This window comes from Aspergillus sydowii (assembly GCF_001890705.1).
Source record: "Aspergillus sydowii CBS 593.65 unplaced genomic scaffold ASPSYscaffold_14, whole genome shotgun sequence".
Classification (NCBI taxonomy): Eukaryota; Fungi; Ascomycota; class Eurotiomycetes; order Eurotiales; family Aspergillaceae; genus Aspergillus; species Aspergillus sydowii.
This window is the reverse complement of record NW_024467872.1, coordinates 384623-409071: the sequence shown is the minus strand read 5'-3', so window position 1 is coordinate 409071 and position 24449 is coordinate 384623. Positions and strand designations below refer to the sequence as shown.

The 24449-nt window shown below is 53.7% G+C and overlaps 10 protein-coding genes across 10 annotated transcripts; 4 read left to right on the top strand and 6 right to left on the bottom strand.

Moving 5' to 3' along the window:
* Positions 1 to 796: 796 nt before the first annotated feature.
* On the bottom strand, positions 797 to 4863 carry ASPSYDRAFT_160751 (uncharacterized protein; the record flags this gene model as incomplete). Its single annotated transcript, XM_040842933.1, has 15 exons — positions 797 to 885; positions 990 to 1023; positions 1079 to 1269; positions 1366 to 1457; positions 1533 to 1690; positions 1756 to 1948; positions 2128 to 2371; positions 2421 to 2477; positions 2535 to 3684; positions 3754 to 3796; positions 3850 to 3949; positions 4009 to 4082; positions 4156 to 4265; positions 4343 to 4501; positions 4567 to 4863. The coding sequence occupies 15 exons, from the start codon at positions 4861 to 4863 to the stop codon at positions 797 to 799; spliced, it is 2991 nt and encodes a 996-aa protein (XP_040697953.1).
* An 885-nt stretch (positions 4864 to 5748) lies between these two features.
* On the top strand, positions 5749 to 8831 carry ASPSYDRAFT_490976 (uncharacterized protein). The gene is made up of 14 exons (XM_040847773.1): positions 5749 to 6132; positions 6195 to 6259; positions 6323 to 6509; positions 6567 to 6623; positions 6673 to 6802; positions 6849 to 7264; positions 7320 to 7445; positions 7511 to 7584; positions 7650 to 7726; positions 7777 to 7799; positions 7854 to 7893; positions 7971 to 8107; positions 8171 to 8329; positions 8430 to 8831. Exons 1-14 carry the CDS (start codon positions 5993 to 5995, stop codon positions 8677 to 8679), a joined length of 1881 nt encoding a protein of 626 aa, XP_040697952.1. The 5' UTR covers positions 5749 to 5992; the 3' UTR covers positions 8680 to 8831.
* A 281-nt stretch (positions 8832 to 9112) lies between these two features.
* Positions 9113 to 10692, top strand: ASPSYDRAFT_93909 (uncharacterized protein; the record flags this gene model as incomplete). The annotated part of the gene is made up of 2 exons (XM_040852900.1): positions 9113 to 9564; positions 9651 to 10692. 2 exons carry the CDS (start codon positions 9113 to 9115, stop codon positions 10690 to 10692), a joined length of 1494 nt encoding a protein of 497 aa, XP_040697951.1.
* A 322-nt stretch (positions 10693 to 11014) lies between these two features.
* On the top strand, positions 11015 to 11668 carry ASPSYDRAFT_119199 (uncharacterized protein; the record flags this gene model as incomplete). Its single annotated transcript, XM_040840397.1, has 1 exon — positions 11015 to 11668. A coding segment is annotated over one exon (654 nt), but the record flags the coding sequence as incomplete, so codon positions are not given.
* Positions 11537 to 13855, bottom strand: ASPSYDRAFT_490368 (sugar porter family MFS transporter). The gene is made up of 6 exons (XM_040847757.1): positions 13612 to 13855; positions 13449 to 13554; positions 13035 to 13396; positions 12827 to 12972; positions 12339 to 12774; positions 11537 to 12259 (listed from the first exon to the last, which is right to left on the bottom strand). Exons 1-6 carry the CDS (start codon positions 13690 to 13692, stop codon positions 11819 to 11821), a joined length of 1572 nt encoding a protein of 523 aa, XP_040697949.1. The 5' UTR covers positions 13693 to 13855; the 3' UTR covers positions 11537 to 11818.
* Positions 13612 to 14204, top strand: ASPSYDRAFT_50156 (uncharacterized protein). The gene has a single exon (XM_040848009.1). The coding sequence runs from the start codon at positions 13760 to 13762 to the stop codon at positions 13958 to 13960; it is 201 nt and encodes a 66-aa protein (XP_040697948.1). The 5' UTR covers positions 13612 to 13759; the 3' UTR covers positions 13961 to 14204.
* ASPSYDRAFT_136274 (uncharacterized protein) lies at positions 14020 to 16094 on the bottom strand (the record flags this gene model as incomplete). Its single annotated transcript, XM_040840752.1, has 5 exons — positions 15983 to 16094; positions 15132 to 15929; positions 14992 to 15081; positions 14869 to 14936; positions 14020 to 14705 (listed from the first exon to the last, which is right to left on the bottom strand). The coding sequence occupies exons 1-5, from the start codon at positions 16075 to 16077 to the stop codon at positions 14020 to 14022; spliced, it is 1737 nt and encodes a 578-aa protein (XP_040697947.1). The 5' UTR covers positions 16078 to 16094.
* A 196-nt stretch (positions 16095 to 16290) lies between these two features.
* ASPSYDRAFT_61474 (argininosuccinate lyase) lies at positions 16291 to 17782 on the bottom strand (the record flags this gene model as incomplete). The annotated part of the gene is made up of 2 exons (XM_040849995.1): positions 16291 to 16734; positions 16799 to 17782. The coding sequence occupies 2 exons, from the start codon at positions 17780 to 17782 to the stop codon at positions 16291 to 16293; spliced, it is 1428 nt and encodes a 475-aa protein (XP_040697946.1).
* An 812-nt stretch (positions 17783 to 18594) lies between these two features.
* ASPSYDRAFT_50151 (putative peroxidase) lies at positions 18595 to 19874 on the bottom strand. Its single transcript, XM_040848008.1, has one exon. It carries the CDS (start codon positions 19608 to 19610, stop codon positions 18858 to 18860), a length of 753 nt encoding a protein of 250 aa, XP_040697945.1. The 5' UTR covers positions 19611 to 19874; the 3' UTR covers positions 18595 to 18857.
* Positions 19875 to 20096: 222 nt separating this feature from the next.
* ASPSYDRAFT_93902 (uncharacterized protein) lies at positions 20097 to 24420 on the bottom strand (the record flags this gene model as incomplete). The annotated part of the gene is made up of 4 exons (XM_040852899.1): positions 20097 to 20630; positions 20674 to 21850; positions 21895 to 24103; positions 24168 to 24420. 4 exons carry the CDS (start codon positions 24418 to 24420, stop codon positions 20097 to 20099), a joined length of 4173 nt encoding a protein of 1390 aa, XP_040697944.1.
* Between the last annotated feature and the right edge of the window lie 29 nt (positions 24421 to 24449).

The window sequence follows — 24449 nt, the reverse complement described above, 5'->3', positions numbered from 1 at the left end:
CGACGCGACGCGTATCACTTCTATACAAGAGGGATAGACAAATCATAAAATTATTTTAGATTTCTAGATATAGGAGTAGCCCGAGAAGACCTAGACACACGCACTGTTAGTTTCAACTTAGTCCCAGGAGCACGCTCTATCAGTAATCGCAGGTGGAGAAACACCAGCGCAGATTGGGTGCCCGACAGCCTATAAGGCTCAGGGTTTTAGCATCCCCTAATGATGTCCATGTCGATGGGCCGCCAAATGCTCCTTCTGCCTGCGCATCGTATGGCCATCGCCCATGTCAGGGTCAGGCACCCCTGTCTGAGCGGGCATATACCCCCTCGAGCCTGAAGCCCGCCAGTCTGTTTCGACCTCATCCATTTGCGTGGCCCCAGCCGAGTAAGCTGCTGCATCCGTGGGAACCGGTTCCACGGGCTCGAATTCAGATTGGCCCTCGATGCCCGCGATCATCTGCGTGTATTCAGCCGCAAACTCTTCTGCGTGCTCGGTCTCCTCAATAGCCGATAGGGGAAGGTCATGTTTCAGGACGCCTAGGACAATGTCCCGCTTTATCCGTGCCCAGTTGTAGTTGAAGATCTCCTCCGGTTGGTCTTTGGTTGGTCGGGACCGATAGTTGTTCTTCTTGTATTCGTAGTGTCCGGGGCTTTTGTACATCCTGATTGGGTTGTGGAAGCCAAAGTTAGTTTTCTTAAGCTGGGGCCTTTGTGTTCACGGGCGGATGGATGATAGGTAAGTAGACCATTGCAGATGGTGCAGGTAGGGCAGGGGTAGTATAGGCCGGGATGGGAGCTTACGGGTCGTCTTCGAGAGCGCGGAAGCCATGGTCGGCTAATGTCTTAGTTACGCGGCTACCTCCGAGGTCCGAGTAGGTGTATGTTGCTGTCCCAGGCAAGATTGGGTGATTAGCTGGGGGCACCCGATGCTATTGGGGAGGGAACATGGGATTGAGTTGGTAAGTAAGGTAAGGGAAGTAAGGTACGCACGGAAGCATTCAACGCCACCAGTCTGAGAGTCAAACTAGAAGAAGTGTCAGCAGTCTCGTTTCTATGTTTCAATCTGTTAGCTGACGTACACCGTATGCTTGGATGAAATGTGGAGGCATGTTATGCGGGGGCTCCGCATTGACCTTGATGCGATTATCGCCCTCCTCGAACGGAGACCAAGTCATGGTGATGGGGGGCTCGGGAGGCTTGATACCCTTTGCTCTCCGAAGTTCCCTGCACGGTTTCCATCTCCTGTCGAGCCACAAGTTCCAGTCCCGGCCTGCCAGTGGAAATGGGACGGGGTCAGCACCAGGTCGAATGTGTTGACTTGGACTCGGCGGGACTATGTCCTGAATACAGGCGAATGATAACTCACCGTGAATAGAGTTGGCCTCAGCGTTTACCCTGCGGATGACTTGATACTGGATGCCAGCGGCTTCGTCCAGGGATGCAAAGGGAAACTCTTCCCTGCAAGGCAGGTAAACCACCAGTTAGCCTGTGTGTGACAGGGATGCTTCGGGGTCGATATGCACTAATACATACAGACTGCAGCGATTGTTGCCGTCATAATATCTACTCTTTCGTTGGTTCTTCCACCTGTCCTTGTACGTATCCTTGGGTCGTCCACTTTTGAGTTCGCGGTGGTAGACATGCTGATCATTGAGTCCCTTCTCAATGGCCCAGCGCATATTGTCGCAGATCTAGTTAAGGCAATGGTCATTAGCTGAAGTGCAAGGTCAAGTCTATTATGTTCATGGAATCATACCTCATCGAAATCCCGCCCATACCGACATGTGTAAGTCGTCTGACAATCAAGGTCGTCCTTACCGTACTTGACTTTTGTCCACTCACCTACTTTCTCCCTCTCCTTATTTGGCGTGGCCACATTCTCAGGACTGTGCAGCTCACTAGGCTTATGGTGCTGCATGCCAATCCCAGCAGCGCCCTGCCCGAGGCGACTGACAACGTCATTCTGGAAGGCATGGGATTTGGCACCGTCGTCCGAGTCCTTGCTAGTTGATGATTTGTACGCATCTGTGCCACAGCGCGCCATCACGGCGAAGCTGACCAGGATGCTTCCTAAAATGCTGAGGACGTCGAGACCGCCTGTGCAATGCGTGCCCATGCGTTAGTAGACCAGCTGCCCACAAGGATTGTTTTTTGAGTCACGCGGTTGCAACACTCACCGGCTGAAATGAGTCCTGCTGTGACCATGGCTTTGCAGGCCGTTGGAGATGAATTGACTAGCTTTATCCGAGTATCGAGCGCTAGGTCAGAAGTCTCTGCAGGTATTCTGCGGGGATCACCAAGCAGGGAGAGGCGGTCCGTGTTTGCGATCTGGGATGGGACGAAGCCGGAACAGCAGAACGATTGTGCGCCGCCTGGCTCTTCTTAGGGCTAGGTAGATCGGGATGGGAATGTGTGACGTACCATTGCAGGTGAGGTTGTCATTGATTGACAGTTCGGGGTCCTCAACATATGAATTCGCTGCGAATTGGTCAGCACATAAGGTACTAAGAGGGAAGTGCTTTAGGGGTAGCTCACTGTTCATTGCAATCAGCTCGCTCCCACTAGGACAGTACTCAGTGGCACAAGGCATACCAACCCCAGACCAGCCACTCCACGAGCAATTACCGACACTCGTCCCACGGGCACAGCACAGGGTCCGCACATAATCACCGGAACACGAAACATCACCTTCGATATGCGGCACCTGGCCTTTAGCATATGCCTGCGCAGAGAACCCGCTGGCACACTGGTCCCCGCAGAAGGTCCAGTAGCAGGAGTTGGAGATACTCGCGCCGCGCTCCATGGACTGTTTTGCCTCCCTGTACGCCTTTGCATCCTCAGAAGAGACCCCGTTCGCGGTGCCCACGCCCATCAGGTCATTTGAGCTTGTGTGGTCCTCGCCATCTTGGTCGACTGCCCAAATCAGCACGCCGCCGAGACACAGCTTACTCGCCTCGCTTATCTTCATCTGGATCGTTTCGCCGTCATCATATGACACCCACTGGTCATTATCCCAGGTGATCCACTTTACCATGGCATCACGGTCCACGGTTGGTGTGAGACCATGCTTGGCAATAACCCGCTGGATCTCCGCGTTCGATAGCGTCCCTGATGACTTGGTGCACTCACCTGCTTTGCCACCATAAGCAAAGATACAGTCGGGTTTAGTACAGCTCGGGTCCTTAAGCGTGAACGACCGACCATACCACCCTAGCCCGAAATTAACCTGCGCTGGATCTATATTATTCCGCCAGAGCAGGTTAAGGCCCTGCTTGATCTCCGTGATATTTGTATGCGGCCGCACATAGGGTCCAGTATGCTTATTCTCCGCGTCCCAGACTCCATGGATATCATAGGTCATGATATTAAGGAAGTCTACGTGCGCGGCCATTCCCTGTAGGTCAAACCAGCGCAGGTACCAGTACGAGGCCGGGAGGGTGACGCTAATCCCATATTCGCCGCCAAAGGCATCCTTCATGTCGCGCACGAGCTTGACGAAGTTGGCCGTGTCGGTGTCGATGCCGCCGCGATCGTCGGCGCCGGGGTACTCCCAGTCGATATCCACGCCGTCGAAGCCCCAGGTTTGCATGAAGTGGCGGAGCGAGGCGATAAATGTCTGCCTGTTTGCGGCGCTGCCGGCCATATCGCTGAATGCGGTTTGGGTGTTGGGGGAGTTTGTGGCGTCCTGAGATGGGTTGGGAGGTTAGCTGTCGTAGGCAAGGCACGATGACGACGTGTGGTCATTAGGGTTTACATTAAAACTCCATCCTCCAACCGCAATCCATGTCTTTAGTGACCTGTTAATAGCTCATGTCAGCAGTTATGTGGGATTATCTCTTGTGAAACCTACGATTTCTTAGACTTCAAGGCCGTGAATTGCGGATACAGTGCCTCGTCACCGGCATTCATTGGCACGACCTGGAAAGTGGTTGGATGGAAGAATGCAAAGGCTAAAGATAGTACCAGTTAGCGGTATGAGACGGATTCAAAGTGTATGGTGGTAACCCACCAAAGTTAAGGTGTGTCAGAGGCTCGATATCGATATCCGACGGTAGGCGCTTGTCACAACTGCGCGAAGAGGCCCTGGTAGATAGGGTCAGTTAGTATGAAAGTCTACAAGGGTTCGCAGCTGGATATTCTGGGAAGTACCACATACCAACCCTCATAGTACCCAATAGTCCGGCCCATGCTCCCAGAGCCACAGGATGGTTCTTCCACGGCGCCACAGCCGCCATAGCCCTTCTGGCAGCCTGCTTCGCAAAAGTCCTAAGATGGTGATGTACATTACACGCTGCACAAGCCCGTGAAAAGACCGAGTCTCAGGTGGATGAAGGATTGCTCACCTCGGTTGTCCCACAGAAGCCATATTTCGAACAGCAGACGTTGAGAGGGCACGCAGCGGACCCTGATGGGGCGAACTGCCCGCACTCGGCCTTAGCATCACAGTTGGAAATGCAAGTGTCTGTGCCGCATTCGTCCGGTGAGAAACCGCAGATTCCTTTCTAGATAAGTGTTAGGCCGGATGGAAAGGTGCAATGGTCTGGAAGGGATGTTGGTTATGACTGACGCTACTGCAGCAAGCACCATTAACACAGGGGGTTCCAGGCGCACAGGTCCCAACGGGGAGTTCATCACGTTTTAACAGTGCATGCTCCCCGGTGCTGTTATTCGGACTCTGCAGGGCTAGGACCAGGCGGTTTACTTCCTGCCCAGACACGTTCTGGAAGACTGGGGTGGAATTGGAGTGTAGAGCGTATAGCGATTTGTAGACGGCGCTGATGTTATGGGGAGTTGAACCTCGGACAGCCGTTGCTACTGCCAAGAGCCCAGTAAGGACTGTTGAGGGATGGACCTGAAGATGCATCCTCGCTGATTCCTCGCTTGGACACCCTCTCTCCGTCTGTTTGACGTCCAGCCCGGGCTATTTAACTACGGATGGACAGATGGTCGTCAAGACCTCGACAGCTAGTGCCTCGGTCGCGCTATTCTGGGACCATTCTGGGACCTGGCCAATAATGGGTGTGCCACTAGGTACAGGGGTGGCATTCCAAATATCCCAGAGGAGGTACTTCTGGACCATCCGGTCTGAACGGACCTCCTCCTCCGGACTCGAAAATCGCGCAATTAACACTAGGTATTTGGCCGGCTGGGATATGGCACGATGGGCACCGTTTTGCATCCAGTCTCCGGACAGCAATTTTTCTAGGCTGAACTTGGAGACAGTCCAAATCCCACCGAGAAACCCAACACCACTCGACTTCACGGTCCATGGGAAGAACTAAAAAGGCGCTAACACAGGCCAGAGTCAATGTAGGCTCTTGCCAAGATACAAAGGCCCAGACGATGAGGAAGGACTGGCGGGACATACCGCCGAGATCCACTGCTGCATCTCTGGTTCGTCTGCCCTTGTGGCCCCTGGGCCCAGACTCAGCAGGCCGGACCTTACCTAGGTAGACCCTATCAACTAGACGAAGCCCAGTACCACGAGCCATGGCTGGACCCATGGCCAAGATACTAGATGGATCGGATGCACCGTCCACCTGCCTATCCTAGTGAGAACGCCGCTCTAGATGAACGCCTACGCCCCGCTCCGAGCTACGCGATGGCTTGATGGTGGCACTGCGGGCCATTATGGGACCTTGCAGTGCACTGCGTTGAGCTTTCCTTCTGTGCTATGGTTGCGATTGGGCCTTCGGAGATTGAACATTTTGGATCCCGTTCATCCAGCGGCTACTGGGGATTTTTGAGACATCCAGACTTCACATACACCGGTATCCCTCTAGGACCTGAACTATTGCCTTACTACCTACTGATGCCTCGGATTATCTTCGGCGCTCGTGTTGCCTTCTCATCCCGGTACCCCGAGACCACCCAAAGGTATTTGACAGACGGGCGTTATTATAAACCCGCAGGCAGCCGGCGGGCCAGCGTTGGATTACTTACTCACTGTCCAGTGCACTTGACAGCGTAGCTTCTTTTCTCTTTCAGCAGGCATGCAGTACGCACGGTTGACTTTGGCCTTGACAGGTCTGCTCATCTGTCAAGTCCATGGTGCCTTTAACTACTATGAAGGACAAGAGCGGAGTATTGTACAGCAGGCCTTTGACCTGTCTGATCAGTGCCTTGCAGCAGTGTGAGTACGCCTTGGCTTTCTTCTGCGAAACTGAAAGGGAGTATTCTCATGCGTTAGTATAGGAACCAGACTGTACATTGCGATACCTTGACGTCTTCCATGGCGGCTAGAGACCCAGAACAGTTTAGTAGGTTTGCGAGTTGTGCTTTACTCGCTTAACTCTGGCCTTCCGTGCTGATGTAGATCGCAGGCTGGTCTCAATCAAACATCACCACCCTCTGTACACAAGAGTGTTCAAACTCGCTGTCTTCATGGCTCTCAGCCGTTGATAGGAGCTGCGATGGCCAGATGATGGTATACCAGGGGGGATACCTTCTGCCCAAGTCAATCCCTACCGAATGGTCTCAAGGCTATGACCTGGTATGTCAGCAGGATAGGTATGCGGAAAAAGCGTTCTCGCTCGAACGGTCCACTTTCTTACTGACCCTGTGTAGCTCGGCCAACTGGTGTTTTCTTGAATCCCAAAAGTGGCAGGGTAGTGATTATATCCGGTGCGTAGCAATTCTCCCACCTATGAGCCTTCAGTTGATACCAATCCAGTTACTCGTCTGCGGCTTGTGATAACGAGGATGAGGATGCAATGCCAGCCGAGTGCAACGACCCAAGCTTCTCTACAACATTTATCACCGCAGAGATGAAAGATGTCACGCGCATCTATGACAAAAGCCTGGTAGGTTCCTCACCCCAATTGATATTCCCTTGCTTATCCTTCGCAGCTGTGTAGCGAGTGTTTTATCCAAATGTGGAGGCGGCGCCTCATGTCGTTCAGGCTTCCCAAAGGCGAATTCACCGATTACCTCTTCGAGCAGTATGAGCGGCTAACAGACTACTGTTCAGTCACATTGCCCGTCTCAACATATAGCTCGACCCTTTTCACGCAGCCCACGGGCACGGCATCTACATCTACCTCCACCAGTGCTTCCAGCACTCCGCCCACAACGGGGACCTGCCACGGGCAGCTTGTAAAGCCTGACGAAGTCGACTCGCTGCCGTGTCTATACATGTCCGATGCCTACAATGTCAGCACGGGGACGCTTGAGCATATTACTGGGTCTCAGATTTGTGACCTGAAGGGTCCGATATGTCTCCCGCTAGCGTGTGAGCTCGACATTCTCTATGGGCGGAATACTTGGTATGGCCTCGATTGATCACTCAAGCTACCTGTCACAGTACTGATAGTTTTGCAGTGAGGGTCTGGCAGAGAAGTACTCAACTGACGACGCGCCGGTCTCTGTGACGCAGTTTCTGGCGTGGAATCCCCATCTTCAAGGTACTTGTGACCGGGTAAACCAAGTTCAGCGAGTATGCAAAGGGTTAGTACCTAGTCTCTACCGAGTGTCAAGCAGAGAAATATGCTGACGTGATGCTTGAGTACCAGACCTCCAGGTGGCCGCTTCAAAGCAACAGGGGTGATCGCTGCACCGACTGGAGCTGGTGAATACTATAAAACAGGTAGGAACGCGAGCCCTATGCTGGAGGGTCAAGTCAGCTATCTGGAAAAGCTGACAATGGCTTAGCAACACCTGCGGAGCCAACGCAAATTGGCACTACTGAGAGTTGTGGTCGGTACTATAAAGTCTCGTCTGGAGATACAGTATGAAGCCGAATCCCATCGCAATGCTTTTTAACTGACCCGTCTCATAGTGTAATGCCATCGCACTTCGATTGTGGGTTTTGTCAGGCCTAACTGTCTGGTAAGTATCGCTAACCTAGTGAAACAGTGGGATTACCTTTGTCGACCTCCAGTCCCTAAATACTCAGGTAAGCATCCCATCAACAAGGACACATCCGCCGCTGTTGGCTAGCTGCTTCAGAAAAGCACTGACGCGTTTTCCTAGATCTGGGACAACTGCACCAATCTTTGGCTCAACTATGATGTCTGCGTAGCACCCGTGTCTAAGGCTCCAGTATCCGGGGACGGCACCTGCGGCCCATCCAACAGCAACACTGTATGCGAGGGGTCGTCATTCGGAGAGTAAGTGATCACGGGTCCATCCAATGACGAACATCCTCAGCTAAGCTTAATCCAAACCCACAGTTGCTGCTCCATTAGCGGGTATTGCGGCGATGGTGTCGACTACTGCGGCCCGGGCAACTGTGTTTCTGGCGCATGCGAGCCCAATAATGGCGCCACCACGAACGGCACCTGCGGGCCTGACTGGGGTTATACAACGTGCACGAATCCGAACTTTGGGTCGTAAGAAATTTTTCCCCTCTCTCCTTAGCCTTTTCTCATCCACTCCAAACTCGTACCATCAAGGAAGATCACTTACCTCTCTTACTCTCTCGAAATTCAGATGCTGCTCCATCTACGGCTACTGCGGCGATAACACAGACTTCTGCGGTGCGGGCTTCTGCTACTCTGGTAACTGCGAGCCTAATATCGGCGGACCGAGTATTAACGGCGAGTGTGGGCCTAGCTTTGCTGGGAATAAGACTTGTACTGGGACGCAGTTTGGGAACTGTTGCTCGGTGTCCGGGTACTGTGGGAGCACCGACGATTACTGTGCTGCTGGGAACTGTTATTCTGGCGCTTGCAAGTCTTAGGATTGTTTGAATGCAGGTAGCCTTGTGCTCGAAACTCCCTTTTAGCTACTAGTCGTAATATAAATGCAGGGTTCAGGGTATATATATTACTTAAAGAATAAGAGTTAACCCCTATAATAAGCAGTTCTTAAGGTTCTTTGTATATTAAATTTACCGCCGATGCTGACTTGAAAGGCCCTGCTGCGGGTACTCTTAGCCAGCACCTATGAGCTGTGAAATAATGAGATTGCTAGTTTAATGATTGCTCGTCAGGGCTAGGCTGCTCTTCATACCCTGGACGTCATGTGATCATCCCGGGACCTTACGGTACCTAAGGTATTAGTACCGTAACCGCCTTCCCCGCCGCGACGTGAACCTTTGGTGCCCCAAGTCCCTGCTATCGTGCTTGTCGCTTTGCTCATCATCCCTACCATCAACGACCCCTATTTCCATAATGGCTTCACCAGAAACGCGCCCCACTGGCCATCTCAATAATGGTCCGGGATATCCTCGAATCACCAAATCCAGTCCAGTGCGCGACCTAGGTCACGGTGCACTGGACTACGAGCGCTGCGCTGCATTGCATAACGAGCTTCTAAGACGAGGAGTAGAAGGCAGTGGCCGTGAGATGCCACCGTCGCCACAAACATATTGGGAGGCAACTGTACCTTCCAAGGAGGTCACCAGCCTGCTCCAGCCGCCGGTGGTTGAGTTCCTGAAACGGGCCTACATCGAGTACCCTCTCCTTCCGGAGGGTGGCGCGCTGTTTCATTTCCTCCGGGGTCTAGTTGAACCGTCTATGATGGTGGACGTGTTTGTCGGGCTTGCGGATGAGGTGCTCCCTGGGACGTTTATTCGGCTCTACGGGCTCAGTGGTTTTCGAGATGTAGACCATGAAGGGATTTTGTAAGGTTCCTACCTATTTGAGTGGTTCTGGCCCTGGCCCTGGCCCTGGCCCTGACCCATGCACATGTGCTGATTGCCTTCTTCAGGTTGAATCAGCATACCATGAAAGCAAGCTTCATCACAGACTATAATGATACAGCGGGTGTTTGCGCGCTTACCTTCGCCTGGATGCCGCTTGAAGTCATTCTAGATGCTTACCTTCAGATGATTGACGAGGGTAAAGTCGAGGCGGTTACTGATGATAGGGCCGATTACCTCATGGACGAACTGGACAGTCCATGGGTTGACAAACCCTGGGTGATTCATCAATACACTGCCGCAGATGTAGCGAAGGCTGTGGCTGCCTTCCAGCGTCTTGTCAGTGCAATCCATGCGCGGATTCCAGAAGACGACAATAACGACAACATCGACAACAACGACAACGAGTCTACTGACTGGATGGAACTACCATGGCTTGACCCTGCCACATTAACATTAACGCAGGAGAACATCCTACCGCATTCAACATTCGCACACGAGTTCCTGACAGCCATCGCCCACATCAGAGTCCGGTTCCGCTACGTCGCTCCTGGGCTCCGGTTCCCTACAGTATCCGAATTCCTTGAACAGCCCATCACGGACTTCGAGACGCCCCCCCGTAACGACTACGGGCAGTTTCCGGGGAACTGCCCGTTGAAAGTCTTCCAGCTCGTCTGCAACCAGCCAGTCCCTGATCCGTATGTTCCGCATTGGACTGACCCGAACTTCCCTCCCGGCTTCTACATTGACCCAGTCGCTCAGGAGGGACCGTTATGCTACAGCAATGGATGCCACCTCACACTGCCCTTCGGAATCGGAAGGAAAGGGCACGCGCGGAAGTCCAACGGGGAACCCTTTGGAAGGCATGATCAAGACTCTGAGCCTGAGCCTCGCAATGAACATGCGGGACTTTACCAGGCTGGGCTCACGGATGGCTTTGGTGAGTACCATTATGTGCAGATCGACAAGGTGTTGCGGAACTGGGCAGAGCGGGTGGAGAGGGGAGATTGGGATGTTGATCGGGAGGGAGTTGTGGGGGGTATTGACAAGTTCAGGGAGGCAGATACGGAGGAGCATTGGGAGGAGTACTGGATTCCGCCATCGTGGTAGGCATGTTTCCTTGCATTGCCATGAAGAGGTACTACTTTATGCAGGTCGCCTAAAATTCATTGTCGGTAATCCATATTCCACTAGGGCCAGGGATTCACCGCACATAGCGGATTGGCTGGCAGGCCCTGCTCACGGGTGTTCTATCGTATCTAATACCTACCATATATTTCCCTAAAAGGTCAGGCGCGATATCGTCTTAATCCTATCTGACACGGCCGTGTTTTTGTTTCCAAACAATCCCTTCTTGGCGGCCCTCCTGATCCCCGGCAGACCGAATGAGTATCTGATATTCACATCTATATTCTCCTGGCGTCATCATTAACTCATGACACCGCATGGAAGCTTAGCTGAATATGCCATCGGAAAAGTGCACGCCATCTTCCATCTCCCACGACATATCCCTTTCGAGACAGCGGCAACCGTCCCATTAGCAGCAGCAACCGCTGCGCTGGCATTGTTCGCTCGGTTGGGACTGCCTGAACCATCGCGAGGAAACAGAGATCTGGCTGACAAGCCTCGAGGAGGGGTTCTCGTCTACGGTGCCGCGAGTGCTGTCGGATCATTCGCTATCAAACTTTTGAAGAAAGCAAACATCCATCTCATAATCGCTATTGCTGGCAGAGGCATGGATCATGCCAAGAGCCTGATCAGTCAGGAGAAGGGCGACGTGGTCATCGACTACCGCAGCAATGAGTCTGCTATTGTGCGTGCTATTGTGAATACCATTCCCGCCGGGGAAAGCCTTCTGCATGCGGTGGACGCGGTCAGCGAGCAGTCCAGCTTCCAGGTGATGGGCAAAGTCTTGGACCAGACTTCTGGCGCAGCGTCGATTGTTACGCCAGAGTGCCCAAAGGAATTACCCAGTACGATTCGTGTGGAATTCAGCAATGTTGGACGCATCCATGTGAATCATAAGCATTTTGGATTTGTGTGGTCTCGGATGGCGAGCAGGGGGCTCAGCGGAGGTTGGCTACAAACTACTAACCAGGCGTCCGGCTTCAACGCGGCACCGAGGGTGCTGTCCGATATATATCGTTCTGTAATTCAGAGCGCTATCCTATATAAACCGCCTTGGGAACCTCTAGCTAGCCTGGTCTCAATCCATGTGGTAATATGTACACCTTCCCTATATTTTGCGCGACTCTGTAATCATCAGCTCCTCCTTTTCTCGCCCATCACTCGATCCAGCTACTTTGTTTTGATCGTCAAATATTTTCCCAATCTCCTCCAAGGATTTGCCCTTCGTCTCGGGAAAGAGTAGCCAGACGACCAGAAAGAACAACAAGTCGAGCACGCAAAACAGGATATAGTATCTCCAGCCAATGTCCGCCATCGCGATCGGGTTGGCAATTTGGCCGACAATCAGGGACGCGTTCGTGACGATCAAGGTGAATGCAACACCCCAGCTTCTCAGTTCGTAGGGAAAGATTTCGGTGGGGTACGAGTAGAGCAGGGGCGACAAGGCGATGTCATAGTGGAAGTAGAAGAGGAAAAGCATGGGTATCACAGCCGTTCCTAGGGGTACAGACTTGGTAGCCTCGAATCGAGCGTTGAGGATAGTCCAGATCTAGATGTTGCATATTGTGACGGGGTCAGCGATTGCTGTTTCTATACGCGTAGGGCCAAAGAATTGGACAAACACATACCACGTACGCGATGGTCATTCCTAATGCAGACCATAGGAAAAGGAACCTTCGACCAAGCCTATCAACCAGCATCGCGCCACAGGACAGCGTGGCAATGAGGTTGAATATCTGCAGCCCGCCATTGATGAGAGACTGGTGGGTAGCATTTGTAATGCCAATATCGTCTAGAACCAGAGTCAGATAGTAGGACACAACCGAGTTGCCGCACCACTGCGCGGCGAGGCCAACAATGCCGGAGATCAGCAATCGTCGTCTGTTGGCAGCGCCGGCGAAGAACTTCTTCAGGCTCATTTTCTCGGCATTGAGGTTGTTCTGTAAGGCGTTTTGGATCTGCATGAGCTCATGGTGAACCAGGGCTGAATCCCGATCGCCGGCTACGTGGTGCTTGATGAGCAACTCTCGCGCTTCTTCCGTTCGTCCCTTTGCCACGAGATATCTAGGAAGCTCACGTTAATTAATAGGAGAGATTGAAAAGGAGGGGAACGGACCTGGGCGACTCTGGTAAAAAGCAAGAGAAGACGAGCTGGACCAACGGACCTGCAGCTTGAAGGAGGGTCGGGATGCGCCAACTCCAGTCTCCCTGCATCTTCAGTGTACCGAAGGTTATCCAGACTGCGGCGATCGAGCCAACGAACTATCAAGTGTGTCAGCTACTCTGTCGTCCACCTCGCTCCAGGGAGGGCTGAGTGTACTGACATAGAAGGAGTGATACATTGCGGTAATCTTCCCACGATGTGTTGGGTAGGACAACTCGGACAGGAGGATAGGGCTCGGCTGGGACATGATCCCTGCGCCAAATCCTAGCAGCCAGCGCGAGAATACAAGAATGCCGAAGTTGACAGATCCTGCCTGGATGGCGGCACCAACCACGGCAATAGCAAAGGCGAGAATGAGGGCGCGTTTTCTTCCATATCGATTTGAAAACCAAGCCACAAAGACGAAGCCACAGATTTTGCCAGCAGGCATCATGGCATTGATAGCTCCAAGCCTTCCTTTGGTGGGATACATATAGTACTTCTTCCAGGTCGGACTGATCTGCAATGCATTCATCATGGCGCCTATATTCCGACGTTAGTGGCTGCGCAGAGAGCAAGCATGTTTGACTTCTACCATCGTAGCCCACCGTTGCGGCAGAAAGACAGCAGATCGAGAGGATGGCGTTCAAGCGCAGCAGATGTCTTTCCTTCCACCAAGGCCGGTCAGTGTCCGGCAGTGCCTGGGCCCATTCGTTAGCATCTTTGCTGTCCGATTATGATATGACACCACACCATACCCCAGCGATCTCTGGCCCAACGACTTTCGCATTCTCTGCCTTGCGCTCCTCAACGGTCCTGGCACCACGTCTACGAGCCATGGTGTTCGTGTGGTTATGCAGATGAAAAAAAAAAAAGAGAGAAAGGGACGGGAGCTGGAACTCATTTATGTTCCTGACATTGACCTTCTCCAACCCCAGGCCATCCCCGTTCTCTGGATATACGAAACGCAACGGTGGGGACCCCACACAATCTGTGGCAGATTTACAAAAGCCGACAGTCCGCGCGCCCCCAGATCCTCCACTTGGTGCCGACACTCCCCGCCGACTCCAAATATTGCCCTGGGCTGCACAAACCACAATCCTCTGATTGAAAACGCTGTAGGCATTCTTCTACGTGCGCGAATACTCCAACTAGTGCTAATGCTGTTATATTTCCGATCCCGAATGCATGTTGTCCAGTTGAGCGAGACCCCCCTCTGCGCGGGCATCCAAATGGCTGATCAACATGTGAATCACACGAATATACGATTGGCAAGGTGGGTACTCTTTCTCCCAAAACTGAAAAGAGTGAAGCGTTCTCTCGATTCCCGTATACCAGTCCGGCGGCATTTCCAGTCCCGCTATGGCGGACCCAAGTAAAAGACATGCCTCTCTAAGCTGGTTCCGTAAATTCAACCACAGGCCTTGATGGCGATGAGCAGTCGCACAGTGACGAAGGTACTTCGACGCGCTGTCCAGGCCCTTGCCTGCCAAATATCTTACGGCAGGCTCACACTCCGGGACGTGGATGGCCGTGAAAATAAACGGCCTGAACATCAGTTCGAGCACGCGGTAGTACCGACTGCGGCTGTAATGCTTCCACTCCGTGTCCGCTGCTTGTGGGACATCGGGGAATTGGAGCTGATGGGGCAAGTTCTCGCGCCAGGTATGGACTTGTCTCTCGAGCTCAGCTACAACCGGTACAAGCTCCTTCATCGCTATTTGCTGGGACGAGGGCAGGGAACAGTCAATGTGGCTAACCACCACCTCGGCAACCTTGTCTGTGAGGCGCCGGAGCGCGATCTCAGAAAGGAAAAAAATACCAGCTATCTGCGTCCATATTTGCCCACTCGCTGGTGTCTGGGGGCGTCAGCATAACTTGTGGTGGGCCTGGATAATGCTCGGATGTCCCGAGTTCGCTCAGCGCTGCCGCCGCCACGGGGATTTCTGCTAGAATTTCTCTACCCAGGGTGTCAGGAAGTCAAAAATAGAAGGTTATTGGGAACTGCGACCGACCTTTCTGACTTGAAGCAGGTCCAACATAGACTAGAGCCCAATTGTAAAGTGCCGTCAGAGGATTTGTGCTATAAAACAAGTCAACTTGGAAACTGGGGTAGAACGCAGGGACAGGGTCCATACTTGGTGGCTATTAGAAGCTGGAGCGATGACCCAGCGGCATGAAACAATCGCAAAGCGGACATGGGATTGGTTGTATATATCTGGTAAATCCTGCCGACGTCTTAATTATCTTGGCTTGAAGTATCTCGAGGAGCACTTACCCGGCGAGGCAAAGACACTGGACTGCGAGAGTGCTCGGCTGGACCAGAGCAACGCCTAGGCGCTTCTCAGCCGCTGCAAAATAACATCTTCCCAGTCTCAAAGATTCCAGATTAGCAGACTCAACGGAGGGCTCCTGGTGGCCATTGCTGGAGGGATCGAAACCCGTTGCGACAGCACCCAGCGCACATATGATCAAGACGAGGCCGGTTTCAAGGTTGAATAGAGCGCCATGCTCGTAGTACTCCTGGCAGCACTTCAGCACACTACGCCGGTCAAGGATCGGATTTTTCACGTGGACGTTCTGAAAGAACCGGCTCACGAGGCGCTCTATATCCGACCGCTCTGTGGAGATGCTAAGAGCGACAGGTTTTGCCGCGAGGATCCGCTGCAGGGACTGAGAATTGGAAGCCTCTGGGAGATGGAAAGCATCGTCGAGGTAGGTGTAAGCATTGGCGCGGTAGAAATGCGTGTAGGAATGCCGCGGGAGCGACGACAACGTCTCTTCGAAGACGGGCCATTCCAAGACATCGTCAGTCCCCACTCTGTAGTTTGCATCCAGATCGGAGCTCCTGGATCCTGTGTCGCCCGTTGCAGACTGGTGGCTGAGCGGCGCTGCTGGCGGCCCTGGAGTTTCTGGCGATGGGCCGACAGGAATCCGTCGTACTATGGACTCAATGACCGACAGTTGATTGAGGATGGTGAGACTTGCTGCATCATAGGATGATGAATCCCGCGAGCTATAGTCGCATTGGGCGCCGATTTGCTGGCAAAAGGAGCAAGCAGGCCTTGTATTGTCGCTACGCGTGCGCAGGTCAGCCACCGTCCTGTGGTTGCATATCGGCCCACATACCATTTCTTTTTCCTTTCGCGACATGTTGAGCAGGCAGTAATTGCTCTACGTCTGGGGTAACCAGACCGCGGCAGCTTTCGACGGCCGCCCTCCATCAGACTGGCGCTTTTTTTACGATGCTGTGTTGAAAGGCTGGGAAGATTCTCCAACTTTCACTCAAATACGGCACTTCCACGTGACCACACATCCATTCTTATATATGAAGTATCATCTAATGCATTTTGGATAATCTACTTAAAAGTGACAAATTGTCGGTGTATAGGGGATGGATCAACTCAAGCACGAATACAAGCTGGCACTTGTAAGGGTTATGACGAGCTAGCAATTAATTTGGCGTCAGTGAGGAGCTGCTCACGCCCCGTGGAAACATGCTTGCTGCGGACCTGAAGCTTCTCCCTGCATTCCTCCCAGTCGGCCAGGGCAGCGGAAGATAGGGCATCGCGTTGGGCGGCACAAGTCCCGCCCTGGCTGGTTCTAGAGGCAACAAAGGCTTCTGGGTCCAGGATCCTTTTCACCTTGGAGGACGGGTAAGCGCTTAGGGACTTGTCTGTTATGAGCTCGGTACGCAGCTCGCCGCCAGGGATTTGTCCACGTTCATGGGCTGCGACCAGGTGCGCAACACTCTCGTGGGCCTCGCGAAAGCTGAGGTTGTGCGAGGTAACCAGGGCATCGGCCAGCGCACTGGCGGTGGACCAGTGCTTACCCGCTGAGATGCGCATAGCCGGCACGTCAAACTCCACCGTTGCGACGACCTTGCGCAGCAGGGCGATGGCTTCCCGTGGTCTCCGAGCACTGTCCGGGCAACAGGTTGTGGACGTAGGACTGATCAGCGTCTGTCGAGGTCGCCGTGTGCATCACCCCGTACTGGCTTGCGGCCCAGCCGACTGCTGCACCGGCAAGACCGCGGATGCGCTCCAGAACCATGGGATTGCGCTTCTGGGGCATCATGCTGGATGTGCCGCAGAGGGATGCGTCAATCCGCACGAGCGCGACTTCACTGGAGGACCAGTAACTCAGATCCGATGCGAGACGGCTGATCCCAGACAGCGTTGCGGCCAGGACACTAGCTATCTCGGCGCCCATGTCGAGCGAGGCAAATCCTCCGTCCCGCGCGTTGGGAATGGGGCGGTCGAAGCCGAGATAGAAGGCCGTGGTGGCGCGGTCAATGGGCCATGAAGTGCCGCTGTAGGCAGCAGTGCCGAGCGGGCTGATGTTCAGGCGATCGTAGGCGTCGACCAGGCGGGCGAAGTTGCGCGACACAGCCCAGTAGTGAGCGTTGAGGTAGTGGTCGATCGTGGTCGGCTGGGAGTGCTGCAGGTGTGTGTATCCCGGCATCAGCGCCCCGGCATAGCGTTCTGCAGTGGCCAGGATTTGGGAACCAAGGCATAGGAGCTCACCCATGACTTCAACGAGGCTCGCGCGTACCACGAGGCGCCAGTTCGTGGCCTTCTGGTCAATGCGGCTCCGGCCACGCTGGATATCACGGCCTCGTGGTCCCAGGACTTTCTCCAGGTATTGCTCGATCTGGAGGCCGAGAGTTCCCACTTCGGGGTTGGAGGCCAGTATGGCGGCGGTGTCCCCAGCTCGCAGGTCAAGGAGGGCCCGGACAATGCTGTGGCCGTGCTGTGCGTCGAAGATGCCCGTTTGTGTGAGCATGACGGCGTGGGCAAGGTCTGTCAGGACATACTCGTCGAGACTGACCAGCTCATCATCCAGCTCGACCTTGTTGACATGTGTAACCAACAAGCGCGACGCCCGAGTCCCGAGACGAGTCTCAGTCAATGATCGATGGGCAGCCATATCCGCTGCTGCCCCTGGCGTAGCATCACCTCGCTTTCGCTTGGCTGGTTGAGGGGTAGCGTTCCTTGTTGACATGGCCATTTGAATGAGGCTGATGAATGCGGCCGGAACAACGCAAGGGCAGCTCTTCTTGATTCCTCGGGAAATTATCTCTTTATAAAGTTTTAGAACATTATAGTAGGAATGAATGATTGGCCAATGGCCTCTTCCCACTTGATGGTATATTGCCGACACTCCGCGACGCAATGTCCCCACAATATGCACCATCACACCACACCATCTACGGAGGGAACATAATGAACATCAAAAGAAAAAAAGAAGTGAAAAAACAAAAACATACAACAGCTGGGATTCGCATGTGGTCACCCACCATACTACTAACCAGCCGGCGTGTGGCTTAAGTACGGCTGAGCGGACGGGAAGCCCTGTTTTCCACACCCTGTGGTCGTATGTACTAGAAGTAACTAACACAGGGACTATATAGGATGCACTAAAAAAATGCCAGTTTCCTGTATATAATGGGTAACATTAATATACGTTGCAGTCATACCGTTAATAAACTGGAAATTACTAATCTGGTGGGGTAGTTTCACTTACAGAGCTGCACTGCACCTCTGCAGCAATTTACCATCACCAACTATAGCTATCCATATCAGCATTGTATCTCCGCATCATGCCCATGCCCGGCGGGTACTTCGCAGCATCGCCAAACGACGCAAGAGCTGCAAAAGCAGAAAAGGTCGCCATCGACGCCATAAAAGCCCAGTATGGCGGGGATGTGATTGTCGAGAATGTCGAAAGACAGGTTGTTGCTGGGATGAATTATCGCATACATTTGGTAAATCATATAGTTAATTGTACAGTGCTATGCTAACCGGACAAGGGAGATGGTGATAGGAGATACCTGGTGGTTGTTTTTGAGAGCCTGCCACAAAATGGGGAAACTACATTCACTGTGACCTCCATTGACCAGCTACCTGTTGAGTAGCACGTGGATAGAAAATATAGAGGATGATATAAATGGCACGTTCGAATCGCGGGAAGAATACATAGACGATATACCCTAATGATATATCTAAAATGACGCCCAAAAAGAAACACACAACGCAACGCCCACCAGCTCCGCCAAAAACATCCATTTGCGCGGCTTCCACCCTTCATCAAACGGCAGTCGTTCATCCTTAAAGATGGCCTCATAGTATTCCATCGGGACACCCCCCCGTAGCCCCGTCCCAAAAACACACTGCATCGCTGCAACCTCCAAGCACGCCGACGCATGCTGATGTATCCCAAATACCAGCTGCGGATTGTCCTTCTTATGCTCAGCGTACAGGACCTTGCGATACCGCCCTAGATCCCAGATCCGGAATGCCTTCTTTTCCCGCGGACACGCTAGAAGACGGCTGTACAATGTCTCGTCAAGGTCCATGTAGTCCCCCAGCGCGCGATCCTGTCGCGTAAGCGAGATATCGTGCTCCATTGCATGTGGCCGTCCCACCTGGTCCAGATTAAACACAGGTACGCCGTCTTGATTAACCTGGTCTGGTTCGCGGAATCCCATCGCCGCTGTGCCCGGGGGTGGGTCCTTCGCGTCGTCAGTGTGGATTTTGAAGGCGATGTTGCAGAGGAGTTTCCCTGCGCTGCTGGCTAGACCGATCTCGTTGAGAGCTGTGAGGAGAGAGTCTTTGGTGATGTTGCGGCCGCTGCGGGAGATGAGGCCGTGGTTGGCTAGCGAGTTTAGGACTGGGCATGGTGCGCGCAGGTCGGTAGGGCTTCCGCGGTGGTATTCTCCTCTAGAGAGCTGGGATGGGTCTGGAGCTGTCGCCATGATGTTTGTTGTAGACTTCTGAACGCACGCGGTGGGTTTATTTGGGCGTTTATTTGGGCGTTTATATGAGTATTTGGCGGGTTATGGAAAGAGCGTCCAGCGGTACGAGACGAGACCACGAGCTGAAGAAGACCAAAAAACAATTCGGGAATGTTAGTCGATTGGAAACAAAGAAGGCGCAAGCTGACGAGCTGGACGCCTTGCGCGCCTCGTGCATCATGGTCGGCCTTGTGGCTTATTGCCCAGCTGACTGCATCAAGTCCATCCCCTGACAAGCAGGGTCAGCCCAATCAGCGTATTTACATAGGTAAGACAGGCATTCCACCGTCATCAGCTCATCCGTACGGGAATAATGCCTGTAACTGTTAATGACGGTCGTTGGATGTCTACATTCCGATTAGCAAAGGTGTATGCAGGTGATACGCATTGATGGTGGCAATGACTCGCTCGTGGAAGTTGTGTAATAACTTTGTAATTGAAAGCCTATTAAGCAACAGTAACGAAGAAATTCCTCTCTCCCTGTTTCTTCTCAGCCTTGCCCTTCTCCAGCAACTCATCCCCAACCGCCAGCCTCAACTTCTCAGCAGTAGCTGGACTATCAAGGACAAGAGGCGCCTTCACTCCCCTTTCTCTTCTCGCAAAGGCCAGTGCATCTCTCAGGGCAAACAGCACCGTACTGCCCAAGAAAAGCGGCGGCTCGCCAATACCCTTACTCGACTGGATACTGCGCAGCGTCTTCCACCCAACGCCCTGGAGGAAACTCACATTAAACTCCTGGGGGATGTCGCAGAAGCCAGGGATCTTGTAGTTTCCTGGTCCTCTAGTCGCAAGCTGGCCTGATTGTGTCCATAGCGACTCCTCCATAGTAAACAAGCCCTGCCCCTGAACGAACGCTCCTTCAATCTGCCCGTAGTCGATCGCTGGGTTGATGGATCGCCCGACGTCCATTTTGATATCTGTGCGCAGGACAGTATGGTCGCCTGTCAACAGGTCTAGTTCGACTTCGGTGCACGCAGCGCCCTATCTTGTTAGCAGTATTCTCACGAAACAGAGTGAAGCTCACCTGTGTAAAGTAGAAGTACATGGGCTTCACAGTCTCAGGGTCATAGTTCCCCCACTCGTACCCAATCGTCGGCATCTTCCAGAACCCAGCAGCAGAGAGATTGACGCGGTCGCGATATGCCGCCATTGCAATCTTTCCGAGCGTCGCATCAGGCCATTTCTCGCGGTACGGCTGCAGGCGCTCGTTGATCTGGTCGCAGGCATGCTTAACCGCCATACCGTTCAGATCACTTCCTGAAGATGCAGCAGTCGGCGACACATTCGCCGTTTGATACGAGGATGTCCCCTCCGTATACACCTGGTCAACAGGGACACCCAGCTCCTGGGCCGCAATCTGCACCATCTTCGTATACAACCCCTGTCCCATCTCCGTCCCCCCATGATGCAGCAGAACCGAACCATCCGTATAAACCCGCACCGCCGCACTGGCCTGGTTCAGATGCAGGGCCGTCGCGAACGAAATCCCAAACTTGGTCGGGATCAGACAGATCCCCCGCTTACGCCAGCGGTGCGCGGCGTTGAATTCCTCGACTGCCCTGCGGCGCTCGTCGTACTTTGCCTCCTGGCGCACCTGCTCGAGGATAATAGGGACGTGCCAGTCCTCGTCGATGGTCTGGAGGAACGGCGTGCGCTGGCCGACTGTGTACAGATTGCGTCTCCGGATCTCGTCAACGCTGATACCGACCTTCTCGGCAACAGCATTGATGATGCTCTCGGCGATGTACATTGCCTGGGGGGCCCCGAAGCCGCGGAACGCAGTGTTGCTGTGCGTGTTCGTCTTGCACACCCAGCCGCGCAGCCATACGTTCGGGATGAAGTAGCAGTTGTCCATATGCGTCAGACACCGGTCCATAACCGCGCTGGACATGTCGACGGAGTACCCGGCGTTGTTGTACGCGTCTGCATCGAGGGCGATGAGCTTGCCCTCCCGCGTGCACCCTACCTTCCACCGGCACTGCACAGGGTGTCTCTGACCAGAGGTCATCATGTCTTCGTCGCGGTTGAGCATGATCCGGACGGGCCGTCTGGTCTTCTTTGCTGCGACGGCGACCATGCAAGCTATAGGAACAGAGCGAGACTCTTTGCCGCCGAATGCACCGCCCATGCGTCGTACTTTGGCGTTGATCTTGTGCCGGGGGACGTTGACGACCTGGCTGACGAAGTCTTGCGTTTCCATTCTAACCAGTTAGCAGGGTTAGGGTATTGGGTGGATGAGACATACGTATTCTGCGTACTGGACCAAACATCCATACTCCCATCCTCAGCATTCGGCACCGCGATGGCCGCGTTCGTCTCGAGATAGAAGTGCTCCTGCCCACCGACCCTCGTCGTGCCAGACAGCACAACCTCACACTGGTTCAAGACATTCCCCATCTCCTCGGGTTTAGCTCCCCTCCTCAGCTCCTTCCCATGCTTAAAGAACGACTCCTTCTCAATCGCCTCATCAATCGTAATAACCGCCGGCAAATTCTCATACTCGATCTTAACCAGCTTCGCCGCCTCTTGCGCCTTCACTAAACTCTCCGCATAAACCATCCCAACCGGCTGCCCATGCGACTTGACAACCCCCCTCGCAAAAACCGGCTCGTCATGAACAACAGACCCCCACAGATTCCTCTCCCCCGGAAGCACACTCTCATCCACATACCCCAGCGCCCCGGCCTCAAACACGCCACTCCAATCAATCTCTTTTATCTTCGCATGCGCGCGTGCAGAGAGCACAAGAGCCCCATGTAACTCCCTATGAAGCGGGGGCATATCATCAACATACTCCGCCTCGCCCGTGGCGTGTTTTAGACCCGAGATATGGGGAATCTGCTGCCCGACGACGCGCTGGGCGTGTGGATTCACGTCATCTCGTGAACCGGAGGAAATCCCGCGGTGGATTTCATCGACTAGGTCGCTGTCATACTCTAGGTCTAGGTTCTGGGATACGTAGTGCCAGAACCGCGTGAAGAGGGAGAGGGTTAGTGTGCGTCGGAACGTCGCCATCCCGCCGGGGACGGAGTAAGGGAGGGCGAATTCCTGGCTTAGACACGTTAGAGCTGCGTCGAGGGTTGAAGCCGTCCAGGGCTGGTTTAGTAGTGTTGATGCTGTCTTTGGCGCGAGGACAGTGGTGGGTGCCATGCCGCCGAAAGCAAGGGATATTTCTTCTATTTTATACTCCTTGGTAATGCGCAGGTGGAATGCGGCGGTGACGATGGCAATATCGTCGTCTTTGCGCTTTGCTTGTTTATATGCGTTTGTGAATTCGAGGGTGTGCTGGGACGGCATGGGGATGGAGATCCCTGTTATGAGAGAGGACGGTGGCAGGGCTGTTTTTCTGTATCCCTTGAACATTTGGCTCATGTGGATTGAGTCCTCGGTTTGCAAGGTCTTGGTATGCACCGTTGCGTCTAAGGCCAGCAGAACTGGGTTCATATCTGATATTGGCGACGCCGTGGCGATATTCCCAGCCAGCGACGCCGCGTTGCGGATCTGGCGGCCGGCGAAGTACCGCAGGGTTTTGGCGATTGCTGAGAGGGTCGATGCGTAGCCTGGATTGGCACCTTTGAATTCAGGGATGCAGCGCAGACATTCATTTTCCAGGTCTGATAGAGAGGCTGAGCCCCCAACGTGAAGGGTCTTCTTGTCGTCGCTCCAGGTGATTGTTGTCAGTTCGGGGATGTCGCCGACAAAAACACTAATCGGGGGACTAAAGTTCTTGAATCTCACGTCGACTTGCACTTCGCTTGCTCCTGTTACTAGAGTGGCATTGGGATATCGAGACAGAATGTCCAGCGTCTCTTGCACCGTTGTAGGCTTCACCCAGGCCTGGCTTTCGTCTCCGTAGGATAGCAGCCGAGGCTGGAACTTGGCCAGTCCAGGCGGATATATCAGCTCGGTAGTCGGGGTATACGGGATGAAGTCAAACTGCTTCGGAGAAGACGGTAGTGAAGGCACTGTTATATCCGTGCTGTTGCTCGAACACGACGCCCCAGGGCTATCACGACAGCAGCCCCCAGGACGACCACAGGAACCAGAGCCAGAGCCAGAGCCAGAGCCAGATCCAGATCCAGATCCAGAATCCGACTCAGTCAAGTCAGTTTCTGTTCCAACCTCATCTTCCAAAGGCGACGGCACAATATCCGGGGCGACCCCCAGATCCTCACGCAGAAACGTCCTGGCCGCCTGGAAGATGGGTTTATAGCCCGTGCATCGACACAGATTCCCATCAAGATGTCCCTTCCCCTCGATATCCTGCTCCGAGAGCTGGAACCGTCCAGTCACAGGGTCGAATGCATTGCGGATAATAGCATACAGCGACATGACAATCCCAGGAGTGCAGAATCCGCACTGCGACGCGTGCAGCTTTGCGATTCTCTCTTGGAGCGGATGCGGGTTGTCGACGGTTCCCAGCCCTTCCACTGTGATGACATGTTTTCCGGTGACTAGTTTTCTTGTCAGTATTTCCTTGAACTAGAGACAGTGGGCGTGGGCGTGGGCGTGGCGTACCTCCGACTAGAGGATAAAGGCAGGCATTTACAGCGACATGGCGAATACGGCGCGAGGCATCCCTTGTCTGCAGGACGACAGTGCAAGCACCGCATCCGCCCTCGCCACAGCCTAGCTTCGTGCCCTTGAGGCCATCCTGCGAGCGGATGAAGTCAAGCAGAGTCCAGCGGGGATGAGAGTTTGTGAGGTGAATGGGAGTTCCATTCAGGTAGAACGATAGCGTCTGGGACGCGGAGGACAGGAAGGTATCCATGATGACATTCTGTTCAAACAAAACGACAG